The 22,832-nt window shown below is 46.0% G+C and overlaps 1 protein-coding gene across 1 annotated transcript; it reads right to left on the bottom strand.

Moving 5' to 3' along the window:
• Window positions 1-237: 237 nt before the first annotated feature.
• On the bottom strand, window positions 238-17,247 carry FGF5 (fibroblast growth factor 5; the record flags this gene model as incomplete). Its single annotated transcript, XM_032238466.1, has 2 exons — window positions 238-573; window positions 17,144-17,247. Coding segments are annotated over 2 exons (440 nt in total), but the record flags the coding sequence as incomplete, so codon positions are not given.
• Between the last annotated feature and the right edge of the window lie 5,585 nt (window positions 17,248-22,832).

The following is a 22,832-nucleotide window of genomic DNA, read 5'->3' as shown; positions in this document are numbered from 1 at the left end:
ATTTATCTGAATTCCTTTGGTGCTTTTCCTCCTTAGCGTAGCTGAAGGACCCCGTGTCGTTTTTAACCCTCTTCTCCCAAAGCGGTTCGGCTTGTAAGTTAGGCCTCAAAATGAGTTCCATGGATGGAGTGGAAGGTAGCTCAGATGGCGTTCCGCCTTTCTGCACCACGGCGCTGCTGGGAGGCAGTTCCTGAGTAAAAGTGATTGTTTCTCCGTTTGAGAACGGACGAGGAATTGCTATCCAAAGCGAAACTTGAGTCTGTACTTCACCGGCTTCTTCTGAGGCGCTTTGGGCTTGGCCGGGAGAACCACCGGCGGCCTTTTCTTCTCGGGGACAGCCACCGTGAAGGAAAGTTCTGGTGGTTCGGTTTGCTTGAACCGTGGAAGGAAATGAGTGGAGACGTGCTGGGGTTTTACTCGTGGGCTACACCCCCGTTTGGCTTTACCTCGCTTGTTCAAAGCCACGTACCACTCCCTTCCGGTTTTCACAGTCCGGTGGACAGCTGAGGAGTAGGTGTTGTAGCTGTTTTCTTGAAACCGCTCCCTGAACTTGCAGTCATCGGTAAATTTGGCCTGGAAAAGAAAAGAAAAAGGCAGAATCAACAAAAAGGAAATTGATTTGCATTAGCATTAAAATCTCATTACAAGTCTTCCTATTTTCTTTCATCTAATATTTAGTGGCAGCTCCAGAGCATCAGAACTCAAATGACCAAGCCTGATATCCTCTTTTTTCTCTCTTTTTGATTTGATTTGATTTGTCTTGTATGCCGCCCACTCCCGAAGGACTCCGGGCGGCTCACAATAGACAAGGGAAAGGGGGAAAACTAGACAAAGACAACACTTTAAAAACAAAATCGCAACATTCACAATTTCCGTGGGGCTGGATATTTCACAGGCCCCCCGGCGAGCTGGAGCAGCCAGGACTTGGTGGCTTTGCGGAAGGCCGGGAGGGTAGTAAGGGTCCGGATCTCGACAGGGAGATCATTCCAGAGGGCCGGAGCTGCAACAGAGAAGGCTCTCCCCCAGGGGGTCGCCAGCCGACATTGGCTGGCAGATGGAATCCGGAGGAGACCTAACCTGTGAGATCTAATCGGTCTGAGGGAGGTAATCGGCAGGAGGCGGTCTCTCAGGTTTATGAAACCTGAGAGACCTTTTTGTTTATGAAACTACAAAAAAAATAGGTACAGGTAATCCTTGCCTTACAACTGTTTGTTTACTGATGGTTTGAAGTTACAACGTCACTGCAAAGAGGAAACATAGGGCCAGTGTGGCTTCGGCCTAGTCTTCCCAGTGCGAAGAGGAAACATGCCAGCAGTTTGGGGAGTGGCGTCAAGCTGGCCACGCCCACCCAGTTGGCCATGCTTCATGAGTGGCATCAAGCTGGCCACTTCCCCTGGTTGGCCATACCCATCTAATCAGTCACACCCACCCATTCTCCCCCCCCCCAAGATCAACCACAGTGTCAGAGTTCCAAATAGCATCCAAAACTAAATCAGAGTCCAAGGCAAAGTATTGCTCAAAGTTCCAATTTATTAAGAGAGCCATGTTGGCACATCTGGGAAAACCCGAATCTGAAAGCTTCCCGGTTTTCCCCACCCAGTTGAAAGTTCAAGATCTTGCCCCCACTCTCATAAGTCCATCACATGGTCTAAACTTCCACTGCCACACTGGCAGTTCCACCCATCCAGTTCTGGTCAGGTGCAGAAGTGCAGAGACAAACGATGACCTTGGCTTTCTAGAAAGAATTTTGCTTTGGCTACATAGCATCTAATGTCATACAATCCCTCCTCCCATTTTCCCACAATAGAAAATGCACAGCAGAATAATAGAAAGTGTGGCAGGCCAAAGACCCAAAAGAAAAGATGGCCGCAGGCCTGACACACAGTCCTGATGCAGCCCTCACAGAAATTGAGTTTGACACCCCTGTCCTAAACAATAATACAAGCTATTTTGGTAATTTAACACCTTCGGCTGATCTGTTTTCCACATCCACCTCGTTTTCATCTCTACCTGCATTTCACTGGAGAGAAAAGGAAACAACAGTTTTGAGGAAGCACTTCTGAATGTTTCATTTCGTATTTTTCCCCATGTTGGTTTGCTGGTCGAAGGAAGCCAACTCTGCTATTTTCCCCTCCCTTCCAAGAAGATGGGAGCTAGGGATCTACAAACAACAGAGAGAAGCTGAAAGATGATCTGTTTGCTTGGTCACGAATTCCTCTCGCCAACTTGATCCAGTCTAAATCTGAGAAGAGAGTTCCACGTGATGGCCTCCCAAAGGTCTTAACTTTGTTTCGGGAATGGGAACATGTCTCCCGTCTATCAACAGGCCTTCTTCAATTAGGGTGATGGGAAGGGAGGTTAAAGTCAAAGGTCTACTCATTACGATATGGAAGAGTGGGAAATCATGGTGAGAGAAACTGTTAACAAAACTCTTTCTCTTCTCTTCCCAGTTTCTCGTGGAGGAAGGTCTTCTGGCAAACTTTCCCTGCCCCTTTTTTTCTCAGGGATTCTGATTTTTTTTATACAGTAAGGTTTGTCTAAGTCAGGGTGTCAGCGTTCCAAGTATCATGTAGAATTAAATCAGAGTCCAAGGCAAAACGATCCTTAAAAGTTCCAATTTAATAAAGCAGACATCTTAGCACATCTGTGTTAATCCCAATTCTGGAAATGACATCACAATTCCACCCAGTTAAAAGTTCATGATCTTGTCCCCACACCCACAATCCATCGCATGGTCCAATCTCCTTCTTCCACGCTGGCGTCTCCACCCAGTTGCTTCCGGTCAAGTGTAACAGTGCGGAGACAAAAGATGACCTTGGCTTCTAGAAAAGAATGATAACAATACATTCCACAATCCTACCCCTGTCTATTCCCCCCCTCTCATCAACTATACTAATGAAACAGCATAATGAAATAAGAGAAAGTGTGGCAGGCCAAAATTCTAAAAGGAATATAATTGCAGGCCTGACAGAGGGATGTCAAACTCAATTTCATTACCTTTCATTGACCTCAGGAGGACGGGATGGGCATGGCCAAGGTAGGCATGGCCAGGGTGGCCGCGGCCAGCTCAATGTCACCCGTGTCGGTGGCCCATGTGGTGACCAAGTGCTAAGGCCAGACTTCCCTCAGGCCCTCCCTCACTCTCATTATAATCTCCTTCCTTCCTTCCTCCCTCCCTTCCCTTACATTTATTTTTCCTTCCCTCTTCATTATCCTTTCTTCTTCCTTCTCATCTTTCCTTTCTTTCCTTCCCTCCTTGCTCTCTTCCCCTCTTTCCTTCTTTTTCTTCATCTTTCCTCTTTCCCTTTCTCCCTTCCTGTCCCTTCTTGCATGCTCAAATGCAAAACAGGAAACATTTCTCCTTTTGTTTTGTTTTTAGTTTCTTTTGCTAGACCTCCGCACACGTACCCCCTCCCCAAGCCCATTTTTGCTGGCAGATGCAACGGCCAGAACTAAGCACTCCAAGGGCCAGATCCAGCCCGGAGGCCTTGAGTTTGACACCCTGGTCTGAACCTTAGAGATCTCCACCATAGCCCATCTAGTCTTCTCAAAAACTTGCATTCACTAATAGCTTCAGCCAGAGGTGGGTTGCTCCTGGTTCAGCCGAACCGGTAGCGAAAATGTGGCCTGGTCGCAGAACTGGCAGTGACCCAGGCTGGCCACGCCCAGAACCAGTTCCCTGATCTGTTATGCCATTGCTCGCATGTTTCTGTGCATGCGCAGAACAATATTTACTCAACTGCGCATGCACCGGCAATGCATGGCTGCTGCAAAACAGCACACGCAGCAAACTGGTACTGATCGGTATAGGAGCCCACCCCTAGCTTCAGCCCTCCAGGGTTATGTTTGACTCTGACTACTTCCTAGGGCTGGCAGCCCTTGAAAACAAAGAGTACAGCCGTTGCTTCCTCCATCCGCTAATGAATGGACTGAGATGACCTTTCTCTCAGTGGGTCTGGAGAGAGAAAAGATTGAGCTGCAGAGTTGCAAACTCAGCTTGGCAATGGAAGTGCATTGTCAGAAGATAAAATGAAGAATTCTTTGGAAGCTGAAAAAGGGGGTGGAATCCTGATCCTTCTATCTTGCAGACTTGCAAGAAGCACATATACCTACAGATAAAGGATCTCCAGCAGTAAATCAGAAATGCTTTCTAAGCCTCCCTTTTAATATCCTTTTAAGTTGCACCTTATTAGATGTGCCTTTCCTTTTGTGTTGTGTCATTTCGGTAAATCATAGCAAGGAGAAGAACCTGACCATCCTTGGCTGATCTTCAGAAAGCCATGCAGGATTGGATCTGGTTAGCGCCGGAGAGAAGATCACCAAGAAATCCTACAATTGTAGAAGATAAAGGTGTAATGGTATGTGGGAATGACCTTGGCAGATGGAGGGGAAGAGAGGCTGCCTAATGTTGTGGCCCACCAGCAGACAGTGGAGCTGGTGGCAGATTCGGACAGTGAGGAAATTGGGGAGGAACATGGACCAGTCCTGGAGTCTGGGGAAGGCTCTGATGAGGGCTCTGCATTGGAGGCAGAGATGGGGCGAGGGCTGTCCGACAGTTATCAGCTGCCTTCAGAGTTGGATATCAGTGGGGCAAAAGAACAGCTGGAGCCTGTTCCTGATGTGCGCATGCACAGAGCTGCCAGGAGAAAGGAACAGTTAAGGAACAAGGGCTGACTTGGGAGTAAAGGCACAGGTAGACGGTGAATGGCCCCTCCCATAGGGAATAAAGAGGAGCAAAAGGGGAGGGAAGTTTGCAGGAGACAATGAGTTCAATTTATTAGGGTGAAAATCCATTCCTGAGTTCTTGCCAAATATTGCCTGCTACAGAGTGGTGTTTGGAAGATATCGGCCTGGCAGCTCTCCAAGCCTGATAAAGGTTTGTAGTTGTGAAATCTCATGAAAGACTGTTTGTCAGGATTTTGCTGGAGAGGAATTGCCTTTAACCTAAATAAAAGAGGTTTTATTGGGATGAGGAGTTTGCTTCATGATCTTGGGAGGCCTGGGTCAGAACACCTCGGGAATAATCAGAAAACAGCAAGGGGAACCTGAAGCTACAAAAGTGGTACAGAAAGAAACTCAAAAAAGAAACTTCTCTAACTTATCAGGCTGTTAAAAAGAGATGGCGGGAGATTAGTACCTTCAGAGTTGCAAGATTCAATTCACGTAGCTTACAATAAAATAAAATTAGCTCAGATGCTCATGTTTCCTGTCTGGTCTACTTGGGAAGGTTTACAAGAAGGGAGTCAACATTACAACCTGGAAGAAAACAGTGAGATATTATTTTTTTTCCCCTGTGGCATTTTAGGTCACTTCAATCTGTCAGCTCCCAGCAGCTACATAATATTGAATTACTGTCTGGTTTGGAAGCATTATTGCTTCAGAAAGGAAGGGGGTGCAGAGAGTGGTGAGGATAGCAGAAAAAATTATTGATAGTTTACTTCCTTCTAACCAGGATATAGCACATAAATGATGCGTAGGATTGTCTGGGATGCTACCCATCCTCTTCACAACCTGTTCTCCTTGTTACCTTGTGGGAGGGGGCTTTGTGGTACATGAAGCAGAACATCCAGAGTCAACCACAGTTTTGTTCCATATGATATCAACTTTGTGAACTCTCAAGTTTAAATGATTTTATATATACAGTATATAAAGCTGTTTTCCAAAGCACCTGAAGGCCAGACAAGGAAGAATGGATGAATACTGAACAAGGAGAGATTCAATCTAGAAATAAGGAGGAATTTTCTGACAGTGAGAGCAATCAACCCATGGAACAGAAGTTGCCTTTGGAAGTTGTGGGAGCTTCATCACTGGAGGCTTTCAAGAAGAGACTGGACTTCCATCTGTCAGAAATGGTGTAGGGTCTTCCTGCTTGGGCAGGGGGGGGTCAGACTAGATGACCTACAAGGTCCCTTCCAACTCCATTATTCTGTTATCCTACCTCAAAAAAAGCAGAAACCCATGCTGCCAATTTTCAGCAATCATATTGCTGAAATTCGGCGTGGCAATCCGAGCAGATTCTGGGACTGTCAAAAAAAACCCCAAAATACTATGGAATAAAATAAAAAGAATAACTCCGAAGCTCAAAACAGCTCACCTCTGTTATACGGGAATAACGCCCAACTAATGTATTTTTCAGAGTATAAGACGCACCAAGGTTTTGAAGAGGCAAATTAGGGGGAAAAAGGTTTTTGCACTCTGCAGACCTCCCAAAAATGGCCCATTTTTCGCAAAAACGGCCCTGTTTTTTTTAAACGGCATGTATAGCCTTTAGGAGACTTGTAGAGTGCTCCTGGGGCTGGGGGGGGCGCAAAAATGAGCAAAAAAAGGCCCATTGGTGAAGGGGGCAGGGTTTCGTGAGGTCAAAAAATGCTGTATTCAGTGTATAAGATGCACCTAGATTTTCAGCCTCTTTTTTGAGGCGAAAAGGCGCATCTTATACTCTGAAAAATATGGTAAATATATAAGCATAAGTCTAGAATGCAACGAAATGTCCATCTTTTTAAATTATTATTTCAGGTCTGACAAATGCCCAGATGTTGGAGATCTTTTCTAGACAGAATTTCCAGAAAACTACATTACTGGAATTTCTAATGTTATTCTACTCTGGTGAGCCACCCTTCCAAAAGGAATAAAGGCTGCATCCCATCCAGCCAGCATCTGCTAGCAAGGTCATGCCTTCTCTCTAATCTTCGCCTCGCCATTTGTACTACAACACAAAGAGCCAGGAGTAATGATGTGAACTTATCTACAGCTACTGAGGCAAGACCTATGTTTTCACCCAAGATCTGTGTCAAACAGAAAAGCAGTGCCTTTGTCTCCTGGGACATTAATTTTGCTCAGCTGCCTTTGCCATCAGCGAAGAAAGAATCACACACTAGAAAAAGCCTCAGTAAATTTTGCTTAAATATATATATATATATATCTCCAGACATCAGCATCTAAATTGGATCCTTCCTTACCAACGGTTATCCTGGTTATGTTTATGGTCACAAAGGTGCTTTTTTTCAAGAGTCAACTGGACTTTCTAGTTTTTCTTTGAAGACGTCTCGCTTCTCATCCAAGAAGCTTCTTCAGCCCCAACTGCATTGGTGGGGAAAGGAAGGATTTATACTCCTTGCAGGCAGCTGGTCCTTTGCATCCTTTTAGAGGGTCGTTAAGGTCACCTGGAGGCTTATCTGTGTCATCAGGGTCACCTGAGTGGCGCAAATCGGTGTGGAGCTGTTCAACAGTTCCCAGAAGGCTCTACACCAGGGGTGAAATCCAGGTTATGCAGGTTATGACAGGTTCTGGAGAGCCGTTAGTGGAAATATTTGAGTACTTTGGAGAACTGGCAAATGCCACCTTCTGGCTGTCTGGCAGAGTGGGGAGGGAATGGGGATTTTGCACTATTCTTCCTCTGCCACTATTTTGCACTATTCTTCCTCTGCCACTCCCACCAAACCAGGCCCACAAAACCAGTAGTAAAAAAATTTTGAATTTCACCACTGCCCCACACCCATTTGCACTACTCAGGTGACCCTGAGGACACAGATAAACCTCCAAGTGGCCTCAACGACCCTCTAAAAGGATGTACCTGGAGGTTTATCTGTGTCCTCTGGATCACCTGAGTGGTGCTTATAGCAATAGCAATAGCAGTTAGACTTATATACCGCTTCATAGGGCTTTCAGCCCTCTCTAAGCGGTTTACAGAGTCAGCATATCGCCCCCAACAATCCGGGTCCTCATTTCACCCACCTCGGAAGGATGGAAGGCTGAGTCAACCTTGAGACGGTGAGATTAGAACCGCTGAACTGCAGATAACAGTCAGCTGAAGTGGCCTGCAGTATTGCACCCTAACCACTGCGCTACCTTGGCTCTTCTTGTTCCTGTAGTCTGCAATTTTTTTTCCCCTCTGGAGATCCATTCTTATTCCCACACCATTCAAAGGGTGTCCATCCCAAATTGTATAGCTAAAACATCTGTAGAGATTCTCAGGCATCCAGGGCATGGTTGCCCCAAAGGTAATTTTTCAGGAGGCACCTGGGCTTCCTGGTTTTTCTTTGAAGACGTTTCGCTTCTCACCCCAGAAGCTTCTTCAGCTCCGACTGGATTGGTGGGGAATGGAAGGATTGATACTCCTTGCAGACAGCTGGTCCTTGGCATCCGTTTAGAGGGTCGTTGAGGCCACTTGGAGGTTTATCTGTGTCCTCAGGGTCACCTGAGTGGTGCAAATGGGTGTGGGGCAGTGGTGAAATTCAGATTTTTTTTACTACTGGTTTTGTGGGCCTGGTTTGGTGGGAGTGGCAGAGGAAGAATAGTGCAAAATCCCCATTCCCTCCCCACTCTGCCAGACAGCCAGAAGGTAGCATTTGCCAGTTCTCCAAAGTACTCAAAAATTTCCGCTAACGGCTCTCCAGAACCTGTCAGAACCTGCTGGATTTCACCCCTGGTGTAGAGCCTTCTGGGAACCGTTGAACAGCTTCACACCGATTTGCGCCACTCAGGTGACCCTGATGACACAGATAAGCCTCCAGGTGACCTTAACGACCCTCTAAAAGGATGCAAATGACCAGCTCTCTGCAAGGAGTATAAATCCTTCCATTCCCCCACCATTCAGCCAGAGCTGAAGAATAGCAATAGCAGTTAGACTTATATACCGCTTCATAGGGCTTTCAGCCCTCTCTAAGCGGTTTACAGAGTCAGCATATTGCCCCCAACAACAATCTGGGTCCTCATTTTACCCACCTCGGAAGGATGGAAGGCTGAGTCAACCCTGAGCCGGTGAGATTTGAACCGCCGAACTGCTGATCTAGCAGTCAGCTGAAGTAGCCTGCAGTGCTGCATTTAACCACTGCGCCACCTCGGCTCTCATCCAAGAAGCTTCTTGGATGAGAAGAAAAACGTCTTCAAAGAAAAACCAAGAAAGTCCAATTGCCTCTTGAAAAAAGCACCTTTGGGACAACCATGACCTGGATGACGGAGAATCTCCATAGACAGTCAAGTTTATTATTTCAAGGTGTTGTGGCCCATCAGCAGCTAACATTTGGACAGTGAGGAGGTTGGGGAGGAACCTGGGCCAGTCCTGGAGTCTGGGGAAGGCTCTGATGAGGGCTCTGGGTTGGAGGCAGAGAGGGGGCCAGGGCCGTCTGAAAATTATCAGCTGCCTTCGGAGTTGGACATCAATGGGGCAGAAGAACAGCTGGAGCCTGTTCCCAGTGCGCATGTGTGCAGAGCAAATGAGAATTCAGGTGAACCAGTACTCAGTTGTGGTCCGCCAGTGGCCAGCGTTGCTGGCAGCAGATTCAGACAGTGAGGAGGTTGGGGAGGAACATGGGCCAGTCCTGGAGTCTGGGGAAGGCTCAGATGAGGGCTCTGCATCAGAGGTAGAGAGGGGGCCAGGGCTGTATGCCAATTATCAGCTGCCTTTGGGATCGGAGTTCAGTGGGGCAGAAGAACAGCTGGAGCCTGTTCCCAGTGCGCGTGTGTGCAGAGCTACCAGAAAAAGAGAACAGCTAATAAATCAGGGCCGACTTGGGAGTAAAGTCACAGATGGCAGGTGATTGGCCCCTCCCATAGGGAATAAAGAGGAGCAAAAGGGGAGGGAAGTTTGCAGGAGACAATGAGTTCAATTCATTAGGGTGAAAATCTGTTCCTGACTTCTTGCCAAGTAATTGCATGGCGTTTGGAAGATATCGGCCTGGCAGCTCTCCAAGCCTGATAAAGGTCTGTAGGGCTTTTGCAGGAAACGCTCTTCACATGGAACCCTCCTCTCTGCCCCTCCCGGCTTGTCCCCCAAAGCTTTCGGGGAACTCCGATTTAAACTATGCCACTCTTTCCTTCTCTCCTGATTTTCTGCAGTTAGGAAAAAGAACAGGAGGGACATGATAAGAAAAAAAAAAGAGAGGGAAAGTCACCAAAGAAATACATCATCCTGAGATCGCATAAAACCCATAGATGAGATAAGGTGGAGGCACAAGGAACGTGGAATTACAAAGTCACCTTTCGTGGAACATGAATCATGGAAATTGGTTCGTACCAATGATTGCATGCGGAGTTTGATTTCTTTTCAAAAGGAAAGCAGGAGGAGAAAAGAGAGGAGGAGAAAGAGAGACGGATCTACAAGCAAAGCTTTAATTGATTTTGTAATGACTAGGTATGGCCGCTCTCAGAGGGTCAGATGAGGTAATCATACCTCCTCAGTCCTTATTCTTAACACTGGCACACCACAGGGTTTTGTGTTGAGTCCCTTACTCTATAATCTTTATGTGCATGACTGCATTCCCACTCACGCCAGTAACACTATTATTACATTTGTAGATGATACAACAGTGGCGGGACCAGTGGTTGAAGTTGTTTTAACGCAACCAAAGACACCTTTTAAAAAACAAGTTTACATCGTATTCTTATGCATGCCAGTGCTGTGTGTGAGGTAATTTAAGGTGGTTCTGACAAGTGTCGTCGGCATCTTCATATCCGGTCACATGGGCGGCAAGCCACTCCCACAAAGGAGGCCACACCCACAGAGTAGGTTCGAACAATTTTTGAAACCCCACCACTGGGAGTGGGGGATGAGTCTGCCTATCAAGACAAGATGGACCAGTTGCTTTCGTGATGTGGAGACAATAAGGTGGTCCTTAACACCAATAAGGCCAAGGAGCCGAGGTTGCGCAGTGGTTAGGGTGCAGTACTGCAGGCCACTTCAGCTGACTGTTATCTGCAGTTCAGCGGTTCAAATCTCACCGGCTCAGGGTTGACTCAGCCTTCCATCCTTCCGAGGTGGGTGAAATGAGGACCCAGACTGTGGGGGCGATATGCTGACTCTGTAAACCGCTTAGAGAGGGCTGAAAGCCCTATGAAGCGGTATATAAGTCTAACTGCTATTGCTATTGCTACTGCTAAGGAGCTTATAGTGGACTACAGAAGGAATAGATCAGACATCCAGCCCTTGCTTCTCAAGGGAGACCGAGAGGAGCCAGTGGCCAGTTGTACGTTTCTGAGTGTTATCATAAAAAAGGACCTGACCTGGGGCGCTCCCATTGCAGCCCTGGTCAAAAGTGCCCAGCAGTGATTAACGTATTTTTCGGATTATAAGACGCACCATGATTTTGAAGAGGTGAATTTTTTTTTAAAAAAGTTTTTGCACTCTGCAGGCTTCCCAAACCCTCTGCACGCCTCGTTTTTTGTTGTTGTTGTTGTTGTTGTTTGCAAAAGAAGCTTTGGGAGGCTTGTAGAGTGCTCCTGGGGACAGAGGGGGGAGGCAAAAATGAGCAAAAATGGCCCTTTTTTTGCTCGTTTGTGCCCACCCCAGCCCCCAGGAGCACTTTGCAGGCCTCCCAAACCCTCTGCATGCCCATTTTTGCAAAAGGGATGGAGTTTTGGGAGGCCAAAAATGCTGTGTTCACTGTATAAGACGCACCCAGATTTTCACCTCTTTTGGGGGGGGGGAAGGGGGACAGAGAGAGACATGTAGCATCAGGTTTCTGTGAGAGAGAGGGGGGGGAGAGAGAGGAAGGAGGAGAGAGAGGGAGAGGAAGGGAGGGAGGGGGAGAGAGACAGAGAGACACGTGGCATCAGGTTTCTGTGTGTGTGAGAGGGAGAGGGAGGGGAGAGGGAGGGGGAGAGAAAGAGAATCAGAGAGAGGGGGAATAACTGAGAGATACAGAGAAAGAGAGAGAGAAAGGGAGGGATGGGAGGGCAAAAGGGCGAGAGAGAGCGGGAGAGAGAGATAGCATCAGATTTTTGTGTGAGGGAGAAAGGGAGAGGGATGGTGGAGAGAGGGAGGGAGGGGAGGGAGGGGGAGGGAGGGAGAGACAGAGAGATGCACGTGGCATGAGGTTTCTGTGTGTGAGAGAGAGCAGGAGGAGAGAGGGAGGGGAGAGACAGACAGACAGAGAGGCACTAACATCAGGGTTTCTGTGTGTGTTTGAGAGAGAGAGAGAGAGGGAGGGAGGGAAGGAGGGAGAGAGAGAGAGAGAGAAAGAGAGAATGAAAACCACAGCCATCTGTGTCAGGAGCTAAGAATTGGCAGAATCCTCCTTGCTTCCAAATCCAGCTTCCTTCAGACAAACTGCTTTATAATTTAATTAAATCAACCCTTTTCGGTGGATGCCTGAAACGTAGCTACGGAAAGGCGCCTATAGAATTTCCGCCCCGTTTCCAAAAGGAACCGAATGTTATTTTGCGCTTGGCTAGCAATCTTCTCATCCTTGATGTAACAAAGACTTCCTATGAGTGACAGGCACAGCTCCGCAGAGGCCCTCTCCAAACTCATTAGCCCATCCGTCTTGCCAAAGCAAGGAAGAACAGCAGATGCTGTTTTTACATTATCAGCGTTATTTAGCCCAGTAATCTTTAGACGTTTTGGCTACGGTTTCAGCTAATTTCTTTGCACTGATTCAAAGGAAGACTCGCAGGTCACAATCCTTTCCAGGATGACCTCCCTTCGCTTGGATCCATCTGTAACAGGCTCGGAAACGAGGAGGAAGTTAATTCAATTTTGACTGTGACTTTACTGCAAGGCAGGGCTTGAACAGGAAATATTATTGGAATACAAATTATCTGGGAGGAGTAACGAAAATGCATTGAGTGGGAGCATTCCGTACACCGGCCCGTGAAGAATTATCACAAGCTTGTAAATAGCAATGGCACTTACACTTATATACCGCTTCACAGTGCTTTCCATCCCCTCTCTAAGTGGTGCTGTGGCCAGCGCCAGCGCTCAGCGGAACTGGCGGCAGATTCAGACAGTGAGGAGGTTGGGGAGGAACATGGGCCAGTCCTAAAGTCTGGGGAAGGCTCTGATGAGGGCTCTGTATCGGAGGCAGAGAGGGGACCAGAGCCATATGCCAGTTATCAGATGCCTTCGGAGTCAGACATCAGTGAGGCCGAAGAACAGCTGGAGTCTGTTCCCAGTCTGTGCATGCACAGAGTTGCCAGGCAAAGAGAACAGTTAAAGAACAGGGATCGACTTGGGAGTAAAGCCACAAGTGGACGATGAATGGCCCCTTCCAGAGGAAAGAAAAGAGGAGCAGAAGAGGTGGGGAGTTTGTAAGAGACAATTAGTTCGCTTAATTGGTTCGTGACACTCCGAGACTCTTTGCCAAGTTTTGCAGATATCGGCCTGTGAGCTCTCCAAGCCAGATAAGGTCTGTGACTGTAAATCCTCCCTCGAAAAACTTTGCTGAATGTGAATGAGTCGGAGATCAGTGGGGCAGAAGAACAGCTGGAGCCTGTTCCTGGTGTGTGCATGCACAGAGCTGCCAGAAGAAGGGAACAGTTAAGGAACGAGGGCCGACTCGGGAGTAAAGCCACAGGTGGAAGGTGACTGGCTCCTCCCATTGGAAATAAAAGAGGCATGAAAGGGGAGTGGGTTTTTACAGGAAACAATTTGTTCATTCATTCGTTTCAGGAGTGTAAAGACCTCTGTCCGTGAATCTCACAGACTCTGTGCCAAGTCTTTCCTTACACAGCACTGCATTTGGAACATATTTACATGGCAGCTTTCCAAGCTAGATAAGGTCTGTGGTCATAACTTCACCTTTGAAAGACTGTTTCCCAGGCCTTTGCTAAATGTGAATGAGAGGAATTCGCATTCGTTTAATAAAAGGGGTTTTGTCGGGACCAGGAATCTGCTTCATAGTTTCTGGGGAAGCCTAGGTCAGAACAAGTGGTTTACAGAGTCAGTTTATTGCTCCCAAAAATTTGGGTCCCCATTTTACCGACCTCAGGAGGATAGGCAGCTGAGTCAACCTTGAGTCGGTCAGGATCGAACTGCCAAACTGCTGGCAGTCAGCAGAATTAGCTGCAATGCAACATTCTAAACAGTGCGCCACCGCGGCTCATAATAACGCATTCATGTCATTAAAGGCAGATCCTATACAGGTGGTCCCATCTTATACCAAGAACCATCTTATGCAAAGCTTTACCTGCAAAGGTAATTGATCACTGGTTTCACTGTTGATGTTGATGTTTAATTAATGTTCCTGCTAGAACATTTTGTTTGGATACTGTGCCAGAATTTGCTTTCTAGTTACATAGGACCAAGGATCAAGGGATGCGGTGGCTCAGCGGCTTAAGATGCTGAGCTAGTTGATCAGAAAGGTTGACAGTTCAGCGGTTCGAATCCCTTAAAAAAAAAAAAGCTGAGTCGTTTAGCAAAAAAAGAGGGTGAAGTTTGGGGACAAAGTGCCCAGTGGAGAAGTCTATGAGAGAAGTTCTTCAACCAAAAAGAACTGCTCTGATCTCGTCAAGAACAAAAAAGGACATTCTTTTTGGGGTACCTGGTGCTTTCACCCCGTTGTGCCAAAACGCATGGGAAGGCAAGAAAATCACTTAGCACTAGCACTTAGACTTATATCCCACTCCATAGTGTTTTATGTCACTCTCTGAACAGTTTACAGAGTCAGCCCATTGCCCCCAACAATCAGGGTCCTCATTTTACCCACCTCGGAAGGATGGAAGGCTGAGTCAACCTTGAGCCGGTCAGGATCGAACTCCAGACAATGGGCAGAGTCAGCCTGCAATACTGCATTCTAACCAGAGATGGTACCCGAAGACGTCTCTGTGGTCATGTGGCCAGCATGACTCAACGCCGAAGGCGCACAGAGCGCTGTTCCCTTCCCACCAAAGGTGGTCCCTATTTTTCTACTTCCATTTTTAGGTGCTTTCGAACTGCTAGGTTGGCAGAAGCTGGGACAAGTAATGGGAGTTCACCCCGTTACACGGCGCTAGGGATTCGAACTGCCAAACTGCCGACCTTTCTGATTGACAAGCTCAGCATCTTAGCCGCTGAGCCATCGCATCCCTTGATCCTTGGTCCTATGTAACTAGAAAGCAAATCCTGGCACAGTATCCAAACAAAATGTTCTAGCAGGAACATCAATTCCACAGTGAAACCAGTGATCAATTATTAGGGGAAGGCAGAGCTTAGCGAAAACTTCCAAGGTTTCAATTAATGCCCTCTTCAAAACTAAGCCGCAAAGAGCAAAAGAGCACCCTGTGTCTCTTTGTCACAGCGCAACAGACGCTCTTAATGACTCAGAAGCAGCGGCTTTTCGGGCCAGGTACAAAATCATGCACTGCTATTAGCAAAGCCTGGGAAACCGATGATGTCAGCACCGATGTCCCTCTGCAAGTGCAGGGTTGCACTGGGGCAGACGGCGGGCAATCAGCGACTCCTGGTGACCAAAGGAGGCAGAATGCTTCCCTTCCCCACGTCTGTTAAAACAACCGTCTCACTGAGATGCTTTCGATTCATACAATGGATAGAGAGCTGGGTTTTAATGCTACGGCATGATTTCACTTTCACGCTGTACGGAAACTTTGAGGTAGTCCAGACAAGCGGCACAACAAAGATTCGGATTGCAAGGTTAGGTAAGTGGAAGGGTCTCCCTGTCCAGGCTATGTCTGATTCTTGGCCAAGGGAAGCAGGGAAGACATTTTTTTCTGTGTATTTTACCATTGTAATATGGATTGCAAGAATAGACTGTAATAAATCTAGACTGAAGGTTGTGAGGTTGCATTAATAGAACCTTGCAAGGCTGAAAGTATTTCTCTCCTTCCTTCCTTTCTCCTTCCTTCCCTCCCTGTCCTCTTCATCTCCCCCTCTCCTCCTCTCTTTCCTTTTTCCTTCTTTCTCTCCCTATCCCACTCCTGTCTTCTCCTCTCCCCTCCTCTCATCCCTTTCTCCTTTCCTCCCTGTCCTTCTCCTCTGTTTTCCTCTCCCCTCCTATCATCTCCTCTCTCCCCTCCCTGTCCTCCTCCTCTCCTCTCCTCTTTTACTCCTGGCAGCTGTCTGGACCAGTCCCTGGAGTTTTTCAGAGGTGGACTGCCATTGCCTCCTTTGTAGGGCTAAAAGGGAATGACTGGCCCAAGTTCAGCCTTATTGACTTGCCTCCTTGCAGCAAACAGAAAACAGCCTGTTTCAGTCTAGCCTGGATTAGAAGAAGAAAAAAATCTGCCTCTACCTCCCAGCAATTTGCCTTGTTGCAGCAAATAGCCAGTTTCACTTTCAGTTTCAGCAGGCCTCCCAATGATCAGCTGTTTCAGACTGCAGAGATTGCCATAGCCTATTGCTGCCTCTGCAAGCCCCATTTTCTCCGTTTGCTGCAAGGAGGTAAATTGCTGGGAGACAGAGGCCAAAGGTTGGGGGGGGGCAGTGGGGGGGGGCTATATTCGGTGTATAAGATATACCCAAATTTTCAGCCTTTTTTAGGGGGGAAGGTGCGTCTTATACTCTGAAAAATACAGTATTTGGTGGGTTGGGCTAGATGACCTACAAGGTCCTTTCCAACTCTATTAATCTGTATCTTATTATTCTTATCTACATTCCCAAAGTTTGCACAATCAAGCGTTATCACGATTAGACGATGCTTATGGCAGTGTATATTTCCACACCAAAACACTTCAACCAGTGGTAGGTTTCAAAAAATTTTGGAACCTACTCTGTGGGTGTGGCCTCCTTTGTGGGAATGGCTTGCCACCCATGTGACCTTGTGGGAGTGGCTTGCCAGCCATGTGTTTTTTTTTTTTCTTTCTTTCTTTCTTTCTTTCTTTCTTTCTTTCTTTCTTTCTTTCTTTCTTTCTTTCTTTCTCTCTCTCTCTCCCTCTCTCTCTTTCCTTCCTTTTGTCTCTCTTCCTTTTTTCTTTTTTTCTTTCATCTCTCTCTCACTCTTTTTCTTTCTTTTGTCTTTATTTATTTATTTCTTCCTTCCTTTTTTCTCTTTCTCTCTCTCTCTGTGTCAGTCTATCTGTCTCTGTGTGTGTGAGGGGGGGCAGTGGTGGGTTTCAAAATTTTTTGGAACCTCTTCTGTAGGTGTGGGCTGCTTTCCGGGTCCACTGGTGGAACCTCTTCTAACTGGTAGATTTGACGAGCTGGTTCTACCGAATAGGTGCGAACTGGTAGAAACCCACCTCTGATTTCAACGTAGATGATAGATAGATAGATAGATAGATAGATAGATAGATAGATAGATAGATAGGTAGGTAGGTAGGTAGGTAGGTAGGTAGGTAGGTAGGTAGGTGGTAGGTAGGTAGGTAGGTAGGTAGGTAGGTAGGTAGGTAGATAGATAGATAGATAGATAGATAGATAGATAGATAGATAGATAGATAGATAGATAGATAGATAGATAGATATTGGAAATGCATGTTTGAAAGATGTACTTACACTTGCATGCAGTTTTCCTTTTTTCGACATGGCTAAAAATTTGTTGCTGAAAACTCCGCGTATTCCTACTATCCCCTGAGACACGGCGAATATTTCCAAAATACCTACAAAGGACAGAAATCCCCAAAATAAAATTCATTTTTCATAGCACCGTGAAACAGACAGACAAAACAAAACAAAAAACAAGAAAAGGGAGAGAGAAAACTTAAACGCCTTGTCATTTTGCACTATCTGAGAAGAGAGGTGGGGGGAGAGCAGGAAAAAAAACCTCCCTGACATTTTTTTAGGCTTATAACCGGTGATTTCACGGTTGATTGCTCCTTTGCTCGCTGCTTCGTTTATCTGAATATACATTTATTTATAGACGTCCTGAGGTTTTAAAGGACAAAACTGATGCCAGAGGAAAGGGTGGGGGTGGGGCGGATTTTAACCACGACTTCTATTAGTAATAACTAATTGCCCTCCGTGTGAAAAGCATCAGTGGAAGGAGAAGGAAGGACGCTGTCATCTAAAATGTTCATTTTAGAATGGACGTTAAAAGTAACAAACTTAGCAGAGACGGCTAAAACATCAGCATACCTCAAGGACCATTCAGATGAGAAGTACAAGTTGGGATGGAGAAGATGGATTGACTACATTCAAAATAAATATGGGACTAAGAAATTTCAGTTAGCTTATGAATGAACGAACAAGGAATGTTATAATTTATCTAAAGTTAGCTTTACAAAAGGGGAGTTAACGTACAAGCGAAGGTACGATGCTAAAGTTAGTTAGTTTATTTTAGTGTATGATTGTTAAATGTTTATACCCTGTATTTGCTCTGGGAGGTTTGTGGGGGTGGGTGGGAGGGGATGTGGGATTGTGGGGAAGGGAGGGAAGGGGAAAGGTATATAATTGTAAAACTTATTAAAACTTTTTAATAAAAAAATAAAATCTTCATTTAAGATTCCCCATCAGCCGATACAATGAAAGACTGATATATACACATACACATACGCGCGCGCGCACACACACACAAACACACACACATATATATATGAATTGAATAATTTAGAACTTTTGTATTAAAATGGATAAGGATAACAATGAATTTATGTATACTTGATAGAGGATTGGTGATATAATGTATAACTCTAAGTATATATCATAAAGATATCTTGTTATTGATAAATAAGTTTAATAAGGAAGTAATTAAAAATTGGTATATATATATGAAGTGAGTATTCAGAATACCTTGTTGAAAAATGAAGGAATAACACCTTTGTTCGAATGTATGATGTACAAAGATAATAATGAACTTAAGCATACTCGATAGATGATCGGTGAGATTATACACAATTGAAAACAGTGATATATAAATATAAATAGTTGGTAAATCTTTTTTATATTGTAAAAATATTCAGAATGGGATAAGTGATTATATAAAGGTATATTGTTATTAAACAGACAATCAAAAATGTAAGGGAATTAGGATTATTGAAAAGAAAAAAAACATTAATCATAATTGAATATACGTTGTACAATGAAAGTGAGGTATTTAGTTATAGTAGATGGAAAATCTGTGATTGTAGATGTAATTGAGAATATGAATGCAAAAACACTTGTAACCAAATGACATGCTGTATGTAATGGATTTTTTTAATGTTTAAAAATAAAATAAAAAATTTGCAAAAAAAAAAAAAAGATTTCCCATCAGCCAAACTGGAATCCTGCATTTGTCTCCAGATACGTTTGACTGGATTTAAGACTGGGATGATTCAAATGGTCCCAGGTAGCCCGCAACTTATCACCACGGTCATAAGCCACCTAATTTCCGTGGCTAAGCAAAGCTGTGTTTCAGACCTCGAAGCCATCTTTTACCTTTTGGACTTCAGGCCTGCCACATTTTTCTACTGTGAGAAAATATAGAGTGTGGATGATAGGTAGCCATAACAACATTCTTTCTCAGAAACTCAAGGTCATCTGGTTCGGCAGCTACGAGGAGGTGACTGGGAGGCATCTCCAGTTTTGGAAGGTTCCTGATTGGACCATGTAATGGACATGTGAATGCTGGGTAGGGGATTGGACTTTCATTTGGGTGGGGAAAACCTGGAAGCTTTCAGATTCGGGTTTTCCCAGATGTGCCAATATGACATCCTTAATTAAATGGAACCTTTGAGGAAACTCACGTCTCGAAGTCTCCTTTCAGTGGGGGTGTTGCTTGGAGCCCTGACGTTAACCCGAATCTCACACCGTGGTTAAGTGAGCAACACCTGATTTTACAAGCCTTTTTTGTACAGTAGGAGTTGTTAAGCAAACTGCCGTAGTTGTGAAGTGAGCCCTGTGGTCGTTAATCAAATCCCGCTTCCCCCGTTGACACAGCTGTTAAGGGAATCACTGCAGTTGTTCAGTGAATAACAGGGTTGTTAAGTGGGGATCTGGCTTCCCCGTTGACTTTCCTTGTCAGGAGGTTGCAAAAGGGTATCCCGTGACCCCAGGATCCTGCAGCAGTTGTAAATACATGGCGGTTACCAGGTGCCCAAATTTTTATCACAGGGCTATGTATGTTGTGTGAGGATTGGTTCAGGGGTGGGCTGCTATGGGTTTGCCCGGGTTTAGGAGAACCCATAGGTAATGTTATGGCCGGTTTGGAGAACCTCCAAATCCCACCCCTGGCTGGCCGCACCCACCCTAACACGACTCTCCCACCCTTCCCAGGAGTCTCCACATGGCCCATTTTGGATGCGAGGTACCGTATTTTTCGGAGTATAAGACACACCTTTTTCCCTCAAAAAAGAGGCTTAAAATCTGGGTGCGTCCTATACACTGAATACAGCATTTTTTTTGCCTCCCTAAACCCCACCCCTTCACCAAAATGGCCCTGCATAGCCTCTAGGAAGCTTTTAGAGAGCTCCTGTGGGCTGGGGAGGGCAGAAATGAGCAACAAATGGCCAGTTTTTTGCTCAGTTTTAACCCCCAGCCCCCAGGAGCACTCTATAAGCTTCCTAAAGGCTATCCAAGCACTTTTTCTATGAAAAATGGGCCAGTTTTTGTGAAAAACGGGCCATTTTTTGTTTGTTTTTGGCCCCCCATGCTCCCCAGGAGCACTCTACAACAGTGTTTTTCAACCTTTTTTGTGCAAAGGCACACTTTTTTCATGAAAAAAATCACGAGGCACACCACCATTAGAAAATGTTAAAAAAATTTAACTCTGTGCCTATATTGACTATATATAAAGTAATTTTCCCACGGCACACCTTACACTATGTCACGGCACACTAGTGTGCCACGGCACAGTGGTTGAAAAACACTGCTCTACAAGCTCCCTAAAGGCTATTCATGCCTTTCTGGGGGGTAGAAATGGGGCCATTTTTGCAAAAAAAAAGGTCGTTTTGGGGAGGTTTACAGAGTGCAGAAACTTTTTAAAAATTTTCCTCTTCAAAACCTTGCTGTGTCTTATACTCCGGTGCGTCTTATACTCCGAAAAATACGGTAAGTGCAGAGCCCACGCGGAGGCTCAGGGAGGGGGGGAAAATGGGTCTTTCAGAAATTCCAAAAGGAGGAGGGCCTCTGGAGCATGGGGGAGGTGAAAGCGGCCCCCTCCTCCCCGTGTTGCAAGAGGGCGACTAGGCCATGCCCACAATGGCCACGCCCACCCAGCAACCTGGTGGAGAACCCGTTGCTGAAATTTTTGAAGCTCACCCCTGGATTGGTTGCAAGTCACTTTTTCCAGTGCAGTTATGACTTTGAGCAGTTGCTAAACAAACGTGGTAAGTCGAGGACTACCTGTAGAAGTTAAAAGAACCTCTAAGATAGTACCAATATTTTTTTTATAATGTGTTTTCATAGGTGAGCCAATTATTCCTTTTAATTCCACGAGAACAGCTGTCAGAATACTGGAGCATTTTATCTGGGCCTTTATTTAGGTTGCAAACTTCATACCTACTGCATACTTTTGCAGGCGTGCAAACTTCATGTATACTGGCCACACGCCAGGGGTGGGTTCCTGCCAGTTCTAACCTCTTCTATAGAAGAGGTTCCACAAATCTAGAGTGCCGTTTAGAACCGGTTCCAGCTCCCTCCCCCCGCCCATCCGCCCATCATCAAGATGAAGAGCGAGAGGAGGAATTCTGGGAGTTGAAGTCCACAAGTCTTAAAGCTGTCAAGTTTGAACACACCCCTGGGGTTTTTTTTCTTAAAGGGTTGGGGTGCAAGGGTCTTGTAACTTGACAGCTTTAAGAGTTGCGGGCTTCAAATGCCAGAGTTTCTGAGCCAACATTTTGGTTGCTAAGCAAGAATGTTGTTAAGCGAGTTTCACCACATTTTGCAAGTTGGCCACGCCCACCCAGTCATATGGCTGGCAAGCCACTCCCACCTGGTCACATGGGTGGCAAGCCACTCCCACAAAGCAGGCCACACCTACAGAAGAGGTTCTAAAAAAATTTGAAACCCACCACTGCCACACGCGTGCTCATAAGGTCCCCATAAATACAGGGTGACCTAGGAGAACAGCAGGTGGAGTTAAGCCTGTCATCAGCTTAGAGTCATTACGTTGCCACAAATGATCCAGAACCAACTGCTCCTGAATCCCATTAACCCTTATCTGGTGTCAAATTAGTTTTGAACTTTCATTGACAACATTCCTGTCTATAAGCTTGAATAAATCTCCTATGCGGAAACCTTACAGAGGGTCATGATCTTCTGTGAGCGACAGGTGAATTCTCAAATTGCACACTGCCGAGGTGGGCATTCAGTCTAAAACTATAAAACCCCAACCCTCCATATTTTAAAGTGGCATGCCCACACTGGACAGATACAACGTATTAGATTGCATGTTGGTGCAATTCAGAAAACACTGCATTGATTGATGTTATTACGTTATTCTGTTACAGCCCATTCACATTTCCGCGTCCCTTGTCTTGCTCCACTTGCAACTTCGAATAGGACATGCAGGCTGTTGAGATGGTCAACAACCACAACAAAAAAAGCTAGAGAGAAACATATTGCCAGGGGTGGGATTCAGCCGGTTTGGATCGGTTCAGGCGAACCAGATTCTAATTTTTCATCTGGTTCGCCGAACCGGTAGTTGAAAGGACTGGCTGGCCCTGCCCTTCCCTGCCTACCCCTCCAGGAGACTCCACATAGCCCATTTTGGATGCCAGGTAAGTGCAGGGCCTGCGCAGAGGCTCTGGGAGGGTGAAAAATGGGCCTCCCAGAAGTTCCAGAACTCTGGAAATGGATCTGATTCCAGCCTCCAGGAGTCCTCTGGAGCTCGGAGGGAGGCTGTTTTGGCTCTCCGGGAAGCTCAAGGAAAGCTTCTGGAGCCTGGGGAGGGTGAAAATGCACCCCCACCTGCCATGGTGCAGGAAGTGGAGTAGGTCACACCCACCATGGCTATGCCCATCCAGCAACCGGGCAGAGAACCAGTTGCTAAAATTTTTCAATCTGATCCCTGCATATGGCCACCAGGCTATGGAGGAAACCTACCTGGCCAAGTAGGTGAAAGATAAGAAACTGCCCCAAATTACCATATTTTTCGGAGTATAAGACACACCTTTTTTCCTCAAAAAAAGGGTGAAAATCTGGGTGCGTCTTATACACCGAATACAGCATTTTTTGGCCTCCTGTAACCTCGCCCCCTTTGCAAAAATGGCCGTGCATAGGCTTTAGGAGGCTTCTGGAGTGCTCCCGGGGGCTGGGGAGAGCAGAA

The sequence above is a fragment of the Thamnophis elegans genome, unplaced genomic scaffold (assembly GCF_009769535.1).
Source record: "Thamnophis elegans isolate rThaEle1 unplaced genomic scaffold, rThaEle1.pri scaffold_215_arrow_ctg1, whole genome shotgun sequence".
Classification (NCBI taxonomy): domain Eukaryota; kingdom Metazoa; phylum Chordata; class Lepidosauria; order Squamata; family Colubridae; genus Thamnophis; species Thamnophis elegans.
Note: the sequence above shows the minus strand (reverse complement) of the source record. Positions and strands in the feature narration are given on the sequence as shown.